The sequence below is a fragment of the Aegilops tauschii genome, chromosome 5 (assembly GCF_002575655.3).
Source record: "Aegilops tauschii subsp. strangulata cultivar AL8/78 chromosome 5, Aet v6.0, whole genome shotgun sequence".
NCBI classification, from domain to species: Eukaryota; Viridiplantae; Streptophyta; class Magnoliopsida; order Poales; family Poaceae; genus Aegilops; species Aegilops tauschii.
Window position 1 is genome coordinate 21,319,310 of NC_053039.3, and position 14,982 is coordinate 21,334,291.

Sequence of the window (14,982 nt, forward strand, 5' to 3'; positions counted from 1 at the left end):
TATTGGTATGCGGTAACCCGAAAGTTGTTCAGAGTCCCGGATGAGATCCCGGACGTTACGAGGAGTTCCGGAATGGTCCGGAGCTAAAGATTTATATATGGGAAGTCTTGTTTTGGTTGCCGGAAAAGTTTCGCGCATTATCGGTATTGTACCGGGAGTGCCGAAAGGGGTCCGGGGGTCCACCAAGGGGTCCACATGCCCCGGGGGGCCACATGGGCTGTGGGGTGTGCGCCTTGGCCTATATGGGCCAAGGGAACCAGCCCCAAGAGGCCCATGCGCCAAGAGATAAGATAAAGGGAGAGTCCTAAAGGGGGAAGGCACCTCCTAGGTGCCTTGGGGAGGATGGACTCCTCCCTGGCCGCACCCTTCCTTGGAGGAAGGGCCAAGGCTGTGCCCCCCCCCCCCCCGCTCCCTTGGCCCTATATATAGTGGGGGGGAAGGGAGGGCAGAAAATGATAAGCCCTGGCGCCTCGCTCTCCCTCCCGTGACACATCTCCCTTCTCCCGCAACGCTTGGCGCAGCCCTGTTGGAATCCCGCTACTTCCACCACCACGCCGTCGTGCTGCTGGATCTCCATCAACCTCTCCTCCCCCCTTGCTGGATCAAGAAGGAGGAGACGTTGCTGCTCCGTACGTGTGTTGAACGCGGAGGTGCCGTCCGTTCGGCGCTAGGATGCACTCCTTCAACCCCGTTCTCTTGAACGCTTCTGCTCGCGATCTACAAGGGTATGTAGATGCACTCCTTCCCTCTCGTTGCTAGTAAACTCCATAGATTAATATTGGTGATGCGTAGAAAATTTTGAATTTCTTCTACGTTCTCCAACAGTGGCATCATGAGCTAGGTCTATGCGTAGTTTCTATGCACGAGTAGAACACAAAGTAGTTGTGGGCGTCGATTTTGTCAATTTACTTGTCGTTACTAGTCTTATCTTGATTCGGCGGCATCGTGGGATGAAGCGGCCCGGACCGACCTTACACGTACACTTACGTGAGACAGGTTCCACCAACTGACATGCACTAGTTGCATAAGGTGGCTAGCGGGTGTCTGTCTCTCCCACTTTAGTCGGATCAGGTTCAATGAAAAGGGTCCTTATGAAGGGTAAATAGAAATTGGCATATCATGTTGTGGCTTTTGCGTAGGTAAGAAACTTTCTTGCTAGAATCCCATAGCAGCCACGTAAAACATGCAACAACAATTAGAGGACGTCTAACTTGTTTTTGCAGGGTATGCTATGTGATGTGATATGGCCAAAAGGATGTGATGAATGATATATGTGATGTATGAGATTGATCATGTTCTTGTAATAGGAATCACGACTTGCATGTCGATGAGTATGACAACCGGCAGGAGCCATAGGAGTTGTTTTAATTTATTGTATGACCTGCGTGTCAATGAAAACGCCATGTAATTACTTTACTTTATTGCTAACTGTTAGCCATAGTAGTAGAAGTAATAGTTGGCGAGACAACTTCATGAAAACACACTACTAGGAAAAGGCCTACTAATGGCGCACCTAATTTGGCCATTAATGGCGCATTAGTGGTGCGCCATTAGTAGCACGCCATTAGTATATTTTACTAATGGCGCACCACTGGTGCGCCATTAGTATCTGGTATACTAATGGCGCACCCCAGATGCGCCATTAGTATATACAACAGTGCGCCATTAGTATGCCTCCCAGGGGGCCATCTATACCTAGGTGCTTTGGCATACTAATGGCGCACAACAACAGGATGCTCCATTAGTAACTTCGGCATACTAATGGCGCACTATTTAGTGACGCTCCATTAGTATCCTTTGGCATACTAATGGCGCACTATGATGTGATGCGCCATTAGTATGAATATTAGGTTTTTTTTATTTTTTTATTTTCTGTTTTTTGCACAGGTTACAAAATGTATAATTGGACAAAATATAGACAGCACACATCAACAACAGATTCATCGAATACAATAGAAGATTAGTCTCTGAATACAATTCATCATTTTAGTCTCCGAATACAATTCATCATATTAGTCTCCGAATTGAAAAGACCGAACAAAGATAGAACATTATATTACAAGTCTCGAGACCGCGAGTTTGTCTTCACATTACAAGTCGATATCGATCATCTAAACTACCATCACATAGAAGAGAGCTGCGGTCATCACGATGAGCATCATCACAATGAAACTCGTCTTCATCTGGTTCCTCCAACGCTCCCTCCCCTCTCCCGCTAGATAGCGGTCGTATCTAGATTCGGCCTCGGCCCTAGTGGCGTACCCTTCGTAACTGTTACCGCTGAATTGGTGAACCTGTCTCCGACACTCCTCCCAGTCGTCGTAGACTCCGGGAACCTTACCCTTGTACACGACATACCACGGCATCGCTATGCAGTAGCCAAACGAAACGTTAGTACCAATTCACAGACAATACATAAGCAATATATAAGTATGCAACAGAACGATCGGAAGAGAAAAGCAAGACATTAATAGCATCGATTACATCTAAGTTCAACGACTCTCGAAACCAAAGAGACATACTACATGTTCATTAAAGTTTAATTACAACATGAGCCAATCGATGTTTCAGAACTAGACACAGCATCACTGCTTTCGACTCGACTCAAGGGACCGGAGCGTGGATGAAGCCGCCGTCTATCGTGGGAGTCATGAAACAACGGGCGTTGTCAGCCTGCATTTGTAGGATTGTGTCGATGTCACTGTTGGACGGTTGATTTCTGAGGTAGAACTGCCCCGAGGTACGAAGGACATCTTGATGGATGATTTCCGCAAACTCCGACTGGATGCGAAAGAATTCTTGTCTGATGTCCGCGTCCTGGATTCCCCCCAAGCTTGCGGCCCAATCTTTGAGATTATTTGGTAGGAGAAGGTGATTATGGTCCCGCACGATCGCCCGCATGTGATGGATGGCGTAGTAGGCATCCTTCTGACTGCCAGGCGGCTGCTTGACATAGCAGAACGTCGTATTGTGGGAGAACACGTGCTTGCCGTACTTACGAATAGGCCTGGTGAAGGTGCCTCCAGATTTGACGTAGCTGGGGAGAACATCATCAAGAACATTCTTGACATTTGTGTAGTCTACATTCGACTGACGGTCCGGGTCGAAATACGTGGCCATGGAATATTTGGGGCTTAGGAGGATGAGCGTGCAATGTGTGTCACTGCAGAAAACACGGAATGTTAAAAGAAAAACGATCGAAATCTAAGAATTCATATGTTACGGGGCGGTTGAGGGGAGGACTTACTCGGGAAAGTAAGGCACGAGGAAGTTATCCTTATCTTGGTTTGCCAGAATGACGCCTTCGAGGTAAGAACTCGCGACTTGCCGGTCCCCAGCGCTGCCCAAGATCTTGGCACGCATGTAGAAGGGGTCGACTATCACGATGTCCGGGGTCTTGTCGCGAATGATCCGCATCTCCATACTCAGCGAAAATAGCCGAACGAAGGTGTAGTGCAGCGGATGAAGGTTCAACATAGCGTGGATGTCATCAAACCGCAGGACGATCGTACCCCCGATGGAGTTATCCACAAAGCCCTTGCCCTCTGGCACCTTGGCCGCGAAAACCGGGTATGCCACATCCTTCTCTCGGAGACGCTGCTTCTCCAAAGAAAGAACACTGTCATGCAGACTCCGCATAGCACCGGTTGCAGCATCGAGCATATATCTCGGTAGCATCGGCCTACCCGCCACATGCACCCTCCTCGAGATATCGGCAGTTGAAGGTGGCCCGTCCTGAAGCACGGATCGTACTCGGTACCGGCTGGCCCGCACCCTTGTTAGTCTTTCTTTTGCGTGCCTTCTTCTTGATCTCCTTTAATGGGACCGAGTTCTGCTCACAGACCGCCTTCTTGAGTGTGTTGGGGCTGATCATATTTGGCACCTCGCCTATCTGAGGCTCGGTGAAGTCGGCAGCTGGAGGCGTCTCCTGAGAGCTGAACTGCAGACGACGCCTGTTGCAACTTGGCTTTTCCGTGGTACCAGCTAGATCGCACACGTCTTTTGTTGGGTTGGGTTCTTGAGAAGGAGGCCCCATGAAGTCGCCACCGTCCCCATGATCGGCAAAGTACTGATCGACGTTGGCAAATGTATCGTCGTCGTCGTCGTTCTGATCCTGTGCCATATGCATGTTTGGATCCAGTGGCATAGGGATGTCCGGCACCGTTGCGGCGGTCTTGCCATGGGGCCGACTTGGCGCCGGCACGACTGGCGGTGTTGTCTTTGGGGTGGTGTCCCCCGCCCCCAAACGAATCTGGCTCTTCGGCCAAAGCAGGGGCCAGCTCAGGCAGGCGCTGAGGTTCATCACGTCATCATCGTCGGCCCCGAGGGGTCGAATCGGAGGTAATACCTCGTCGCAGCCTGGCAGCACCCGAACCAGTTGAACCCTAAAAAAGTTGGGTGGCATCTGGGTACCGTGGAACAAGGGGTTGCCCGGTTGAACGATTTTGCCCTTGGCGACATCGACCAACTCGTTGTTCACGAAGTGCAGGAGAGTGCACGGAACGTCGGCGGCGCCCTGCGAAAACATGTAGGGCGTTAGGGATGCCCAGTCAATGGCAAGGAGATGAAGTCCTCGGCCGAGAGAGGCTTAATTAGTTACCGTGATGATGGCGTCGAGCTCGGCTAATGTCGAGGCACCGCCAACGGCGGGCGTGCAGTTGACGGAGGGGCCGCTTGCTGCAGAGGTGCCGGCCGGCGTACACCCGGGTGCATTAAGTGTAGGAGATATGCCCTAGAGGCAATAATAAATGATATTATCTCCGAGTTCATAATTATGTTTATGTTCCATGCTATAACTGCTATGGTTCTCGAGTCTGCAATAACCACGAGGCTCGGAGGAAGACTCATATGCACGTGTGGAATAATAAACGGTAAAATGTATTCCTAGTCTGGCCTCTAAGACTAGCTCAAGTGTTGGATGATGGTTATGTTTTCCTGATCATGGGCATGTCTATGTCAGCAACCTTGAGGGCATAATGTTAAGAGAACATTTGTGTTGAATCGACCCGGCATGATGTTATGCTATAAGATTCATTCGTCACAAGTTTATTGGTACATAACACAGAGATGGTTAACGTTTGCATGATTCCTTAGACCATGAGAGTATCGAGTTTCTTCATGCTTGCTTCATGAACTTTGGGGTTTGTTAAACGTCATCCGTAAATGGGTGGCTATTACGGCGGCTTACGGGTTCATGGAAAAGTGTGTCAAGTAACTTGATAGCTCAAAATTGGGATTTGCTCCTCCGACGATGGAGAGATATCTCTGGGCCCTCTCGGTGTTACGGTATCCATCATCGTCTGGCCAGACACTTTGTGATTTGATCACGGGGATGCCGGAACACGATAACGAGAAAAGAGAACAATACCGGTAACGAGGTAACTAGCATAGTGGACAAGTTGTTGATCCACGGGAATGCCAACATGTCTCACCTCGGGTATTTGTAACATATTGCGAAGCAACAGGAATAGCACACGGCAACTGGAGGTTCACTCGAATATTTATTCGTGTGGGTATAGGGGTCAATATGGGTGTCCACGGCTCCGATGTTGATCATTGATCGGAAGGGGTTCCGGGTCATGTCTATACTTCACCGAACCTATAGGGTCACACGCTTAAGGGTCATTTATCTGCTGAATACTAGACAGGGAGTCTGAGAGAAAATCACCGAAAAAGTTTCGGACACCAAAAAGTTTCGGACAGCGGAATCGTACAGCAGAGAGAGGTCATCGGATAAGTTTCGATGATACCGAAAAGTTGTTTCGGGATACACCATTAAGTCAAATTGGTTTCGGCACATGCCTGATAATTCTTGGAGGATGCCAGAATCATTCTGGAAGCTTTTTGGAATTTTCTGAGATAAAAACCGGAAATGTTCCGGAGCTGCCGGAGCCACTTCAGATGCGTTTCGCAGATGAAAATCACTAAAACCGGAATTGTTTCGGAACGCGTTGAAAATCATTTTAGTGGGTACTGGAAATGTTCTTAGCCCACATAAATATTTTCAGTTCAATTAGACGCTGAAAAATGTCGTCGTGAATAGTGAAAATCAGCTTTATGGTTACTTTATGGAAAGCCACCTTTTGGGGCTTTGCTCCAAAACATCTTGGGGATGACATGGATGGATAGGAGCCATTTTTTGGGCCCCTCATGGGGGTGTGGCCGGCCACATGGGGTATCCCCCCTTGGGGACCCTCTTGTTCCTTGGTTTCACTCCTAGGTCCTTGTGGAAGGACTTCATTCATGTGCATTTAGGGTTTTTTCTGAAACTACCCTACCCCCTTGGGATTTCCTATAAATAGAGGTGGAGGGGCAGCCCTCCACACTCATCCCTTGCTCTCATACACATGCCATGCATTATCTGGCTTCTTCTCTCCCTCCCACGAAAAGAGTTTCGTAGAGCCGTAAGGCTGTCTGGGTTCCGGCAGGAACTAGTTCTGGACGGCGAAGCCCTGCCGGATAGATGACACCGTATGTGTGCAACTCTGTAGAGAGATCGTAGTTTCGGTCTTAGTTCGTGAGTGCCTCCCGAAGGGCTGTCCGTGTGACCGTCCGAGTTTCGAAGGTCCTCCCGAAGGGCTGTCCGAGTGACCGTTCGAGTTTCGAAGGTCCTCCTGAAGGGCTGTCCGCGACACCGTCCGGGGGGCTGTTCGACCGCCTCCCGGAGGGCTGTCTGAGGAGCAGATGAGGGTATACATCCTCGCGGTTGGGAGGTTGTAAATCCTAGCTGCGGGGATCTGCACCGCCGATCGTCATCGACTCTACTTCCCGCTGCGCTACGAGTCGGTAACGAAAAAGATCAAACCATGTATGCAGTCTCCATAGTGGTCCTGGGCTGGTGCGTAGGTCGGAAAATTTTTGTTTTCTGCTGCGTTCCCGTACAGTGGCATCAAGAGCCGTGCTATGCGTAGATGCAGGTTTCGATCTAGAATACATGGAGATGTATGGGTATTGCATAATATAATTAGGTAGTAGATGAGATCTATTGCTGAAAATTATTTATGCGGGTGACAGATGAAATCTGTTACCCGAGGTTCTTGTTGCTTCCCTAGAATTTGCGTTTGCTCAATCTCGAGACAGCATGGTGGAATTTGACAAAGTTCTGGCAATCCGTGATCCTGATTGATCATGGAAGTGCTATCAGTTCTTTGGGTTCTGCCGTAGTCAAAAGAAAGATGAAATTCGCAGATGAAAGGGCATTGCAGATATGATCTGCACGGGGGTCATGCGTATGACGAAGTTTAGTATGGGGCTCGAGATTTAATTATCCCGTGTTTCATACACCCCGAGATGTTAATCTAGCAACCTGAATAATCATACTTGATGATAAAACGTTGGTAGCTGCGGTTTAAGTCAAAACCTTAGAAGCCACGTAAAATAAAATTTTGCATAAACCTATTAGAGGCGTCTAACTTGGTTTTGCAGGATGTGCATGTGATGTGGTATAGCAGTGCTCATACTAATTCGATTATGTATGAGATGACTATATGATGTAATTTGATTAACATGACCTGCGTGTCATGATTCGGCATGATGGCTGGAGCCATATGATTGCACTTTAATGACCTGCGTGTCAACCTTGTTGTAATGCATTATTTTGTTAGCTATAGAGATAGCAATATTATCTGGTGCATCGACAAGGTGGTGGCAATCTTCGTGAAGGTGACCACCGACACGAATGCCGAAGACGAAGAAATGAAATACTTCTCCGTCAGAAAGGGCTATACCATATCATGCTATTATGAATTGACTGAGATGTTTATCCCTTATGATGCACCCTTCTTGATTGCGCGGTAGTCGCTTTTATTAGGGTGATCTCTCACTTAAAATATCAAGTAGTTAGTGTTCTCCCAAGTGTAGCACCGTCACGGCACCTATCTTTTCGGGGTGCGCCATGGATGCATGGGTACGAACGATTAGAGAAGTGTGAGGCGGGTGAGGTCAGACCTCGCAGCAAGATCACTTGGTTGTCTTGACGTTCATGGCAGGATCGTCCTGAGCTCGGAACACACGCATCGAAAGATGAGCAATAGTCACATAGAGATGTGATCGGCAAGTTAGCCTACCGATTAAAATTCCCGTTATGAGATGATGATTCTATGGCGATGAATTGAAGTCTGGATATTGTATCACTCAAAATTAATTGTGAGAGATATTGATTTGAGTGGGAGCGCACTGTTGAATTAACATGTTTAATTCTCAGTGCAATTAATTATGAACACTGTCTAAGTGTTTTTTGCAAAATAGTTGTAGAATAATGGCTCGCGTTTCCACCTTCCCTATTAAAATTGAATAACTGTTAAATATCTGGTTAAAACTTTACGATTGGTAACGTAATATGAGGATTGTCCTCAAAAGTGCCGAGAAGGACTTTGTCCTATCGGATGCTTTCCGTATCCTGCCGCTAAAGCTATGGATCATGTAACTCTCGTCCTTCGATCCAAAAGCTATAATTCCGTTTCAGTCAAGTGCAATATGTTTGCTTCCATGAAACCCAAACTTCGAAAGTTGGGATAGTTATATGATATTCATGGAACTGAAAATTATTTTCAGATACAAACAAAGCAATGTTTGTTTGCAAGTATTAGTAAAAGTGTTTACTATGCATTTGACTGTTGGGAAAGGGATCCAGAAGAACGCCTGTCATATAATGAAAGGTGAATAAAACAACAACTTAAAGAGAAAGGAAGTGTCCAAAGGGTGTTAGTATGACTTACACGCCTAGGAAGTCCGGGGCTAACGCCACTCTTAAGTTGGGTGCTTCTTTTGCGAGTAGGAGAAATACTAAAAGTTAAACTGTTAGAAGTAAAAAGGCAGAAAGAAAGATGACTGGAATATCCAGCTCATGTATGAATGTCATACAAGTTTTTGTTGTATAGTAGGCTGGTCAAAGATATAGTTCTTGGGAATTATGGTTAAACATGTTAATCACTAATTCTTGGGTATTGTGAGTTAATCACAAAGATACCCGCTCGATTGCATTCAATTGCGAATCACTATAAGAGCTACTGTGGCCTAAAAAGACTAGCCAGAAATGAGGTTAAGGTATACACAGGGAACATAGTAAATGTTACTATACCTTCCATCGGTGTATTGCCATTTGTATTTATTTTCATAATTCATTTAGATTTTTACAAACTCTAGCCCATTGCATAAGGTATCTTGCAAGAAGGTTGTTCATAAGAGAACCTTTTATGTTCGATGTTATGAATAACACAAGGGCCATACTTCCATTATGAATGAGATGTATGTTGTGAATATTGATAATAATACAATACCTCAGGGTTTACTTTCATAATTCATTTTAGAGTTTCATACACTCTAGCCCATTGCACAATGTTTGTTGCAAAAGAGTTGTTCATAAAAACAACAATTGTTGTTAAGTATTATGAATAACATGAAGGGCCATGCTTCCATCCAAGATGGGATGTATGTTTTGAATATTGAGGGTAATATGATACATCCATAACACTGACGCTAAATGTCGCAAGACTAAAAGAATACCACACAAGTGTGGCACTACATTTGGTCACATTGGAGAAACCCGCATGGAAAATTCCATTATGATGGATTTTGAAGTCTTTTTGATTTTGAATCATCTGACACTTGCAACTTTCCTCCGAAAAGTGAAGTGACTAAAATACCGTTCACAGGCAATAAGGAACGAACAACAAACTTATTAGTGATCATACATTTGATGTGTGTAGTCCGATAAGTGTTGTTAGTGGTGGATTTATTTATCTTCAGAAATGACTCAAGTAGATATATGGATATTTACTTGGTGAGAGGTAAGTCTGGATCTTTTGAAATCATTCGAAAGGTTTTCAGAAATGAAGTAGAAGTTATTGTAACAAGAAAATTATGTTTCTGCAATTTGATTGCACAAAGGAATATTTGAGGTACATGTTTAGCGAATGTCTTATGAGTTGTGAAAGGGGTTTCATAACTTGCACCTCCCAGAACACCACTGCAAGTGAAAAGTCCGTGGAGATGTAATCTAACCATTTATGACATGGTAAGGTCAATGATGACATAAATAAATTTTCCATTATCCTTTTTAAAGTGATGCTTTAGAGACTGCGGCTTTTACACTGAAAAGAGCTACATCGGGTCTGTTGAAATGAAGCCATGGTATGGTACGCCCAACCATGTTATATCTTTTCTTAACATTTGGAATATGGGGCTTGTGTAAAAGGTTACAAACCTATTCCAAATCAGACAAGTGCTACTTTGTAGGTTATACCAAAATGTTGGGTATTCCTCCCTCACTATACCGAGGCAAATAGTTTTGCCGCGAAACGGTGTGCTTTTAAAGAGAATGGTTCTTTCAAAAAGGTGAGTGGGAGAATAGTGCAACTCGACGAGATAAACAATATCTAAGTCATCAGATCAAAGGAAAGAGACCTTGGAAGTAATTCCAGAGTTTCCTACTGCGACTGATACGGAAGTCTCTACAATAAAATGTATGAACTTCGGTCGAACTTGCAGCTGAACCACGTAGGCAAGGCTCGTGCAAACCTCTCAGGTGCGCAAACGAGATATTGTTGTTAGACAACATTATACCTACGATACACAAGGAAGCGTTGATGGGCCCTGACTCCGGAATTGGCTAAATGCCAATACAACCCAAGTTAGTTTCCATATAAGTGATTCAAGATTAAAACCTTGATACACCTTTCAGAAGACTTAGAGTCTAACGAATATTTATGGAACTTAAAACTGATATGGATAAAAATGTTTTATCCATAAAGCTCGACTTGTTGAAATAACAAGTTCAAGAGTTGACTACGATGAGGTTGTTTTCATCGTAGTGATGCTTAAAGTCGGTTCGGGTTGAACTAGCAATTAATACATATTTCAATCATGAGATATGAAACATGGATGATAAAAAGGATTTCCATCTGATGGAAATGAAAGCTAGGACTTGTATATGATACAGTCCAAAGTAATTTGTCGATCCAGAGGATGCTAGTAGGTATGCAAACTTCAGAGTTCCAGCAATGGACAGAAGAGAGCAAAATGGAGTTGGAATCTTCGTGTTTTGATGAAATGGTCAAAGGGGTTTTGACTTCATCAATGGGTAACGAAGATGCTTGTAATTCAAGAAAGTAAGTGGGAGCGTAATAATATTTCTAAAAACCTTATGTGCTTGGCACATTGGTAATTGGAAATAAATTTCTTGACACGAATTAGGACTTCATTTGAAAATAGTTTTTCGATGAAGTGCTTAGGCTAAATAGCCTCAATATTAGGCATGATGATCTATGGAAATAGATTTACCTTATGGGGCTAAGCAATGAATACATATTGACAAGATGCTAAAACCTTTTAGCATTTAAAACGCCAAGGAGTGATTCTTGCCAAAGTCACATGGAAGGAGTTTTTGCAAGACTCGGTGTCCCAAAACACTGATGAGTAAAATACATGATGTAGATTCCACACACTTTTGTGTTTGGATTAATCATGTATTCCATGGTATGTAAAACAACCAGATATGTCCGATACTCCCAAGGTGTTGCGAGTATGGATACCAAAGTGATCAAATTACTGATCATGGGACAACAGTGAAAGATGTCACAGAGTACTAGAGTAAGTACTGATGACATGGTTTTCTCGCAAGCAGAGATCATGAAGAGTTCGTTGTAAAATGTTACATCGATACAATCTTCATCTTTTCTCCATGCGATTTTCGATTTAAATTAAGGGTTTTGTGTGACACACAATGTGTGGCACAGTTAGTTGGAATTTGTTCAAACTAGTTACTGTGGCGAATTCTATAACAAGGGCTAAGTATGTTGACGCCTTAGAAGCGACAAAGAAGATGTTGAATCATATAGTTCATTCATGAACTTAGTATAGTTCCAAGATGGCTTTTGACAATGGGCACTACTGCAGGTAGTTGCTCCATAACTCAGTCTGAGGAATCCAGGTTCGACCTGTGATTCACATACATACAAAGCCAAGTCCACACAAAATATGAATTTTGTGAAAACGTGAAAACGCGAGGACATGCAAAGATACACACGGAACTGAAGTCATCAGATCCGTTGGACATCAGGCTATACCACAAGCGAAGCATAGTTACACCGGTGTGCCACAGGTGTGAAGTGCATTAGCATAAGCTAGATTATTGACTCTAGTGCAAGTGGGAGTCTGTAGGAGATATGCCCTAGAGGCAATAATAAATGATATTATCTCCGAGTTCATAATTATGTTTATGTTCCATGCTATAACTGCTATGGTTCTCGAGTCTGCAATAACCACGAGGCTCGGAGGAAGACTCATATGCACGTGTGGAATAATAAACGGTAAAATGTATTCCTAGTCTGGCCTCTAAGACTAGCTCAAGTGTTGCATGATGGTTATGTTTTCCTGATCATGGGCATGTCTATGTCAGCAACCTTGAGGGCATAATGTTAAGAGAACATTTGTGTTGAATCGACCCGGCATGATGTTATGCTATAAGTTTCATTCGTCACAAGTTTATTGGTACATAACACAGAGATGGTTAACGTTTGCATGATTCCTTAGACCATGAGAGTATCGAGTTTCTTCATGCTTGCTTCATGAACTTTGGGGTTTGTTAAACATCATCCGTAAATGGGTGGCTATTACGGCGGCTTACGGGTTCATGGAAAAGTGTGTCAAGTAACTTGATAGCTCAAAATTGGGATTTGCTCCTCCGACGATGGAGAGATATCTCTGGGCCCTCTCGGTGTTACGGTATCCATCATCGTCTGGCCAGACACTTTGTGATTTGATCACGGGGATGCCGGAACACGATAACGAGAAAAGAGAACAATACCGGTAACGAGGTAACTAGCATAGTGGACAAGTTGTTGATCCACGGGAATGCCAACATGTCTCACCTCGGGTATTTGTAACATATCGCGAAGCAACGGGAATAGCACACGGCAACTGGAGGTTCACTCGAATATTTATTCGTGTGGGTATAGGGGTCAATATGGGTGTCCACGGCTCCGATGTTGATCATTGATCGGAAGGGGTTCCGGGTCATGTCTATACTTCACCGAACCTATAGGGTCACACGCTTAAGGGTCATCTATCTGCTGAATACTAGACAGGGAGTCTGAGAGAAAATCACCGAAAAAGTTTCGGACACCGAAAAGTTTCGGACAGCGGAATCGTACCGCAGAGAGAGGTCATCGGATAAGTTTCGATGATACCGAAAAGTTGTTTCGGGATACACCATTAAGTCAAATTGGTTTCGGCACATGCCTGATAATTCTTGGAGGATGCCAGAATCATTTTGGAAGCTTTTTGGAATTTTCTGAGATAAAAACCGGAAATGTTCCGGAGCTGCCGGAGCCACTTCAGATGCGTTTCGCAGATGAAAATCACTAAAACCGGAATTGTTTCGGAACGCGTTGAAAATCATATTAGTGGGTACTGGAAATGTTCTTAGCCCACATAAATATTTTCAGTTCGATCAGACGCTAAAAAATGTCGTCGTGAATAGTGAAAATCAGCTTTATGGTTACTTTATGGAAAGCCACCTTTTGGGGCTTTGCTCCAAAAGATCTTGGGGATGACATGGATGGATAGGAGCCATTTTTTGGGCCCCTCATGGGGGTGTGGCCGGCCACATGGGGTATCCCCCCTTGGGGACCCTCTTGTTCCTTGGTTTCACTCCTAGGTCCTTGTGGAAGGACTTCATTCATGTGCATTTTGGGTTTTTTCTGAAACTACCCTACCCCCTTGGGATTTCCTATAAATAGAGGTGGAGGGGAAGCCCTCCACACTCATCCCTTGCTCTCATACACATGCCATGCATTATCTGGCTTCTTCTCTCCCTCCCACGAAAAGAGTTTCATATAGCCGTAAGGCTGTCTGGGTTCCGGCAGGAACTAGTTCTGGACGGCGAAGCCCTGCCGGATAGATGACACCGTATGTGTGCAACTCTGTAGAGAGATCGTAGTTTCGGTCTTAGTTCGTGAGTGCCTCCCGAAGGGCTGTCCGTGTGACCGTCCGAGTTTCGAAGGTCCTCCCGAAGGGCTGTCCGAGTGACCGTTCGAGTTTCGAAGGTCCTCCTGAAGGGATGTCCGCGACACCGTCCGGGGGGCTGTTCGACCGCCTCCCGGAGGGCTGTCTGAGGAGCAGATGAGGGTATACATCCTCGCGGTTGGGAGGTTGTAAATCCTAGCTGCGGGGATCTGCACCGCCGATCGTCATCGACTCTACTTCCCGCTGCGCTACGAGTCGGTAACGAAAAAGATCAAACCATGTATGCAGTCTCCATAGTGGTCCTGGGCTGGTGCGTAGGTCGGAAAATTTTTGTTTTCTGCTGCGTTCCCCTACATTAAGCTCCCGTGCCGGCGTCGGAGACACCAATGCCGCCTCCGCCGGAGACACCAATGGCCCCGCCATCGCGTTCTGCGAGTTGCTGGCCGTGAAGCTAGGAATCGGGGGCGGCCCCTGTTGGCCGCCCGCAATCCACGCACTAATCCCCTGGATCAAGGTAGGCACAATGGCGGTGATCGTCGCTCCGAGTTGTTGTTGCACTTGCTCTTGGACAATCTCCGGAATCCGCGCCACCTGTGCCCTGAGTTCTTGAACCTCACGCGCCTGGCTTTCCGAGCTGGTCTTTTTCTCCTTTCGCCCAGCAGTGTCATAGTATGACGACCATTTTGTCGACAAGCCTTTGCCGGCCACACGACCAGCTAACGTCGGCTTACTGAGCTTATCCTTGTTCTTCATTACATTCAACGCCCTATTTAGAGTGGTGTCCCAAGGGTTGCTCTTAGTCGACCCCGCGCTACTGCTTTCAGTCGCCTGCGGAAGGAATGTGAACCATTTAGAAATTTGGCTTCATTAATTAGAATGCAACCATATGGAGCTAATTACGAGGGGGTGTATTCCTTACCAGAACAAGCTCAAGCGCCCTGGTCTTCGGATCCGTGGTAAGGTCCTTTGTTTTCGGGTCCTTCTTGTACCGGGCCCTGACAAAGTTCCTGGTCTGCT

At 45.6% G+C, this 14,982-nt stretch overlaps 1 protein-coding gene across 1 annotated transcript; it reads right to left on the reverse strand.

Moving 5' to 3' along the window:
- Positions 1 to 1,470: 1,470 nt before the first annotated feature.
- Positions 1,471 to 14,718, reverse strand: LOC141022480 (uncharacterized). The gene is made up of 5 exons (XM_073498745.1): positions 14,356 to 14,718; positions 3,884 to 4,114; positions 3,248 to 3,735; positions 2,996 to 3,163; positions 1,471 to 1,513 (listed from the first exon to the last, which is right to left on the reverse strand). Exons 1-5 carry the CDS (start codon positions 14,716 to 14,718, stop codon positions 1,471 to 1,473), a joined length of 1,293 nt encoding a protein of 430 aa, XP_073354846.1.
- Positions 14,719 to 14,982: the final 264 nt, after the last annotated feature.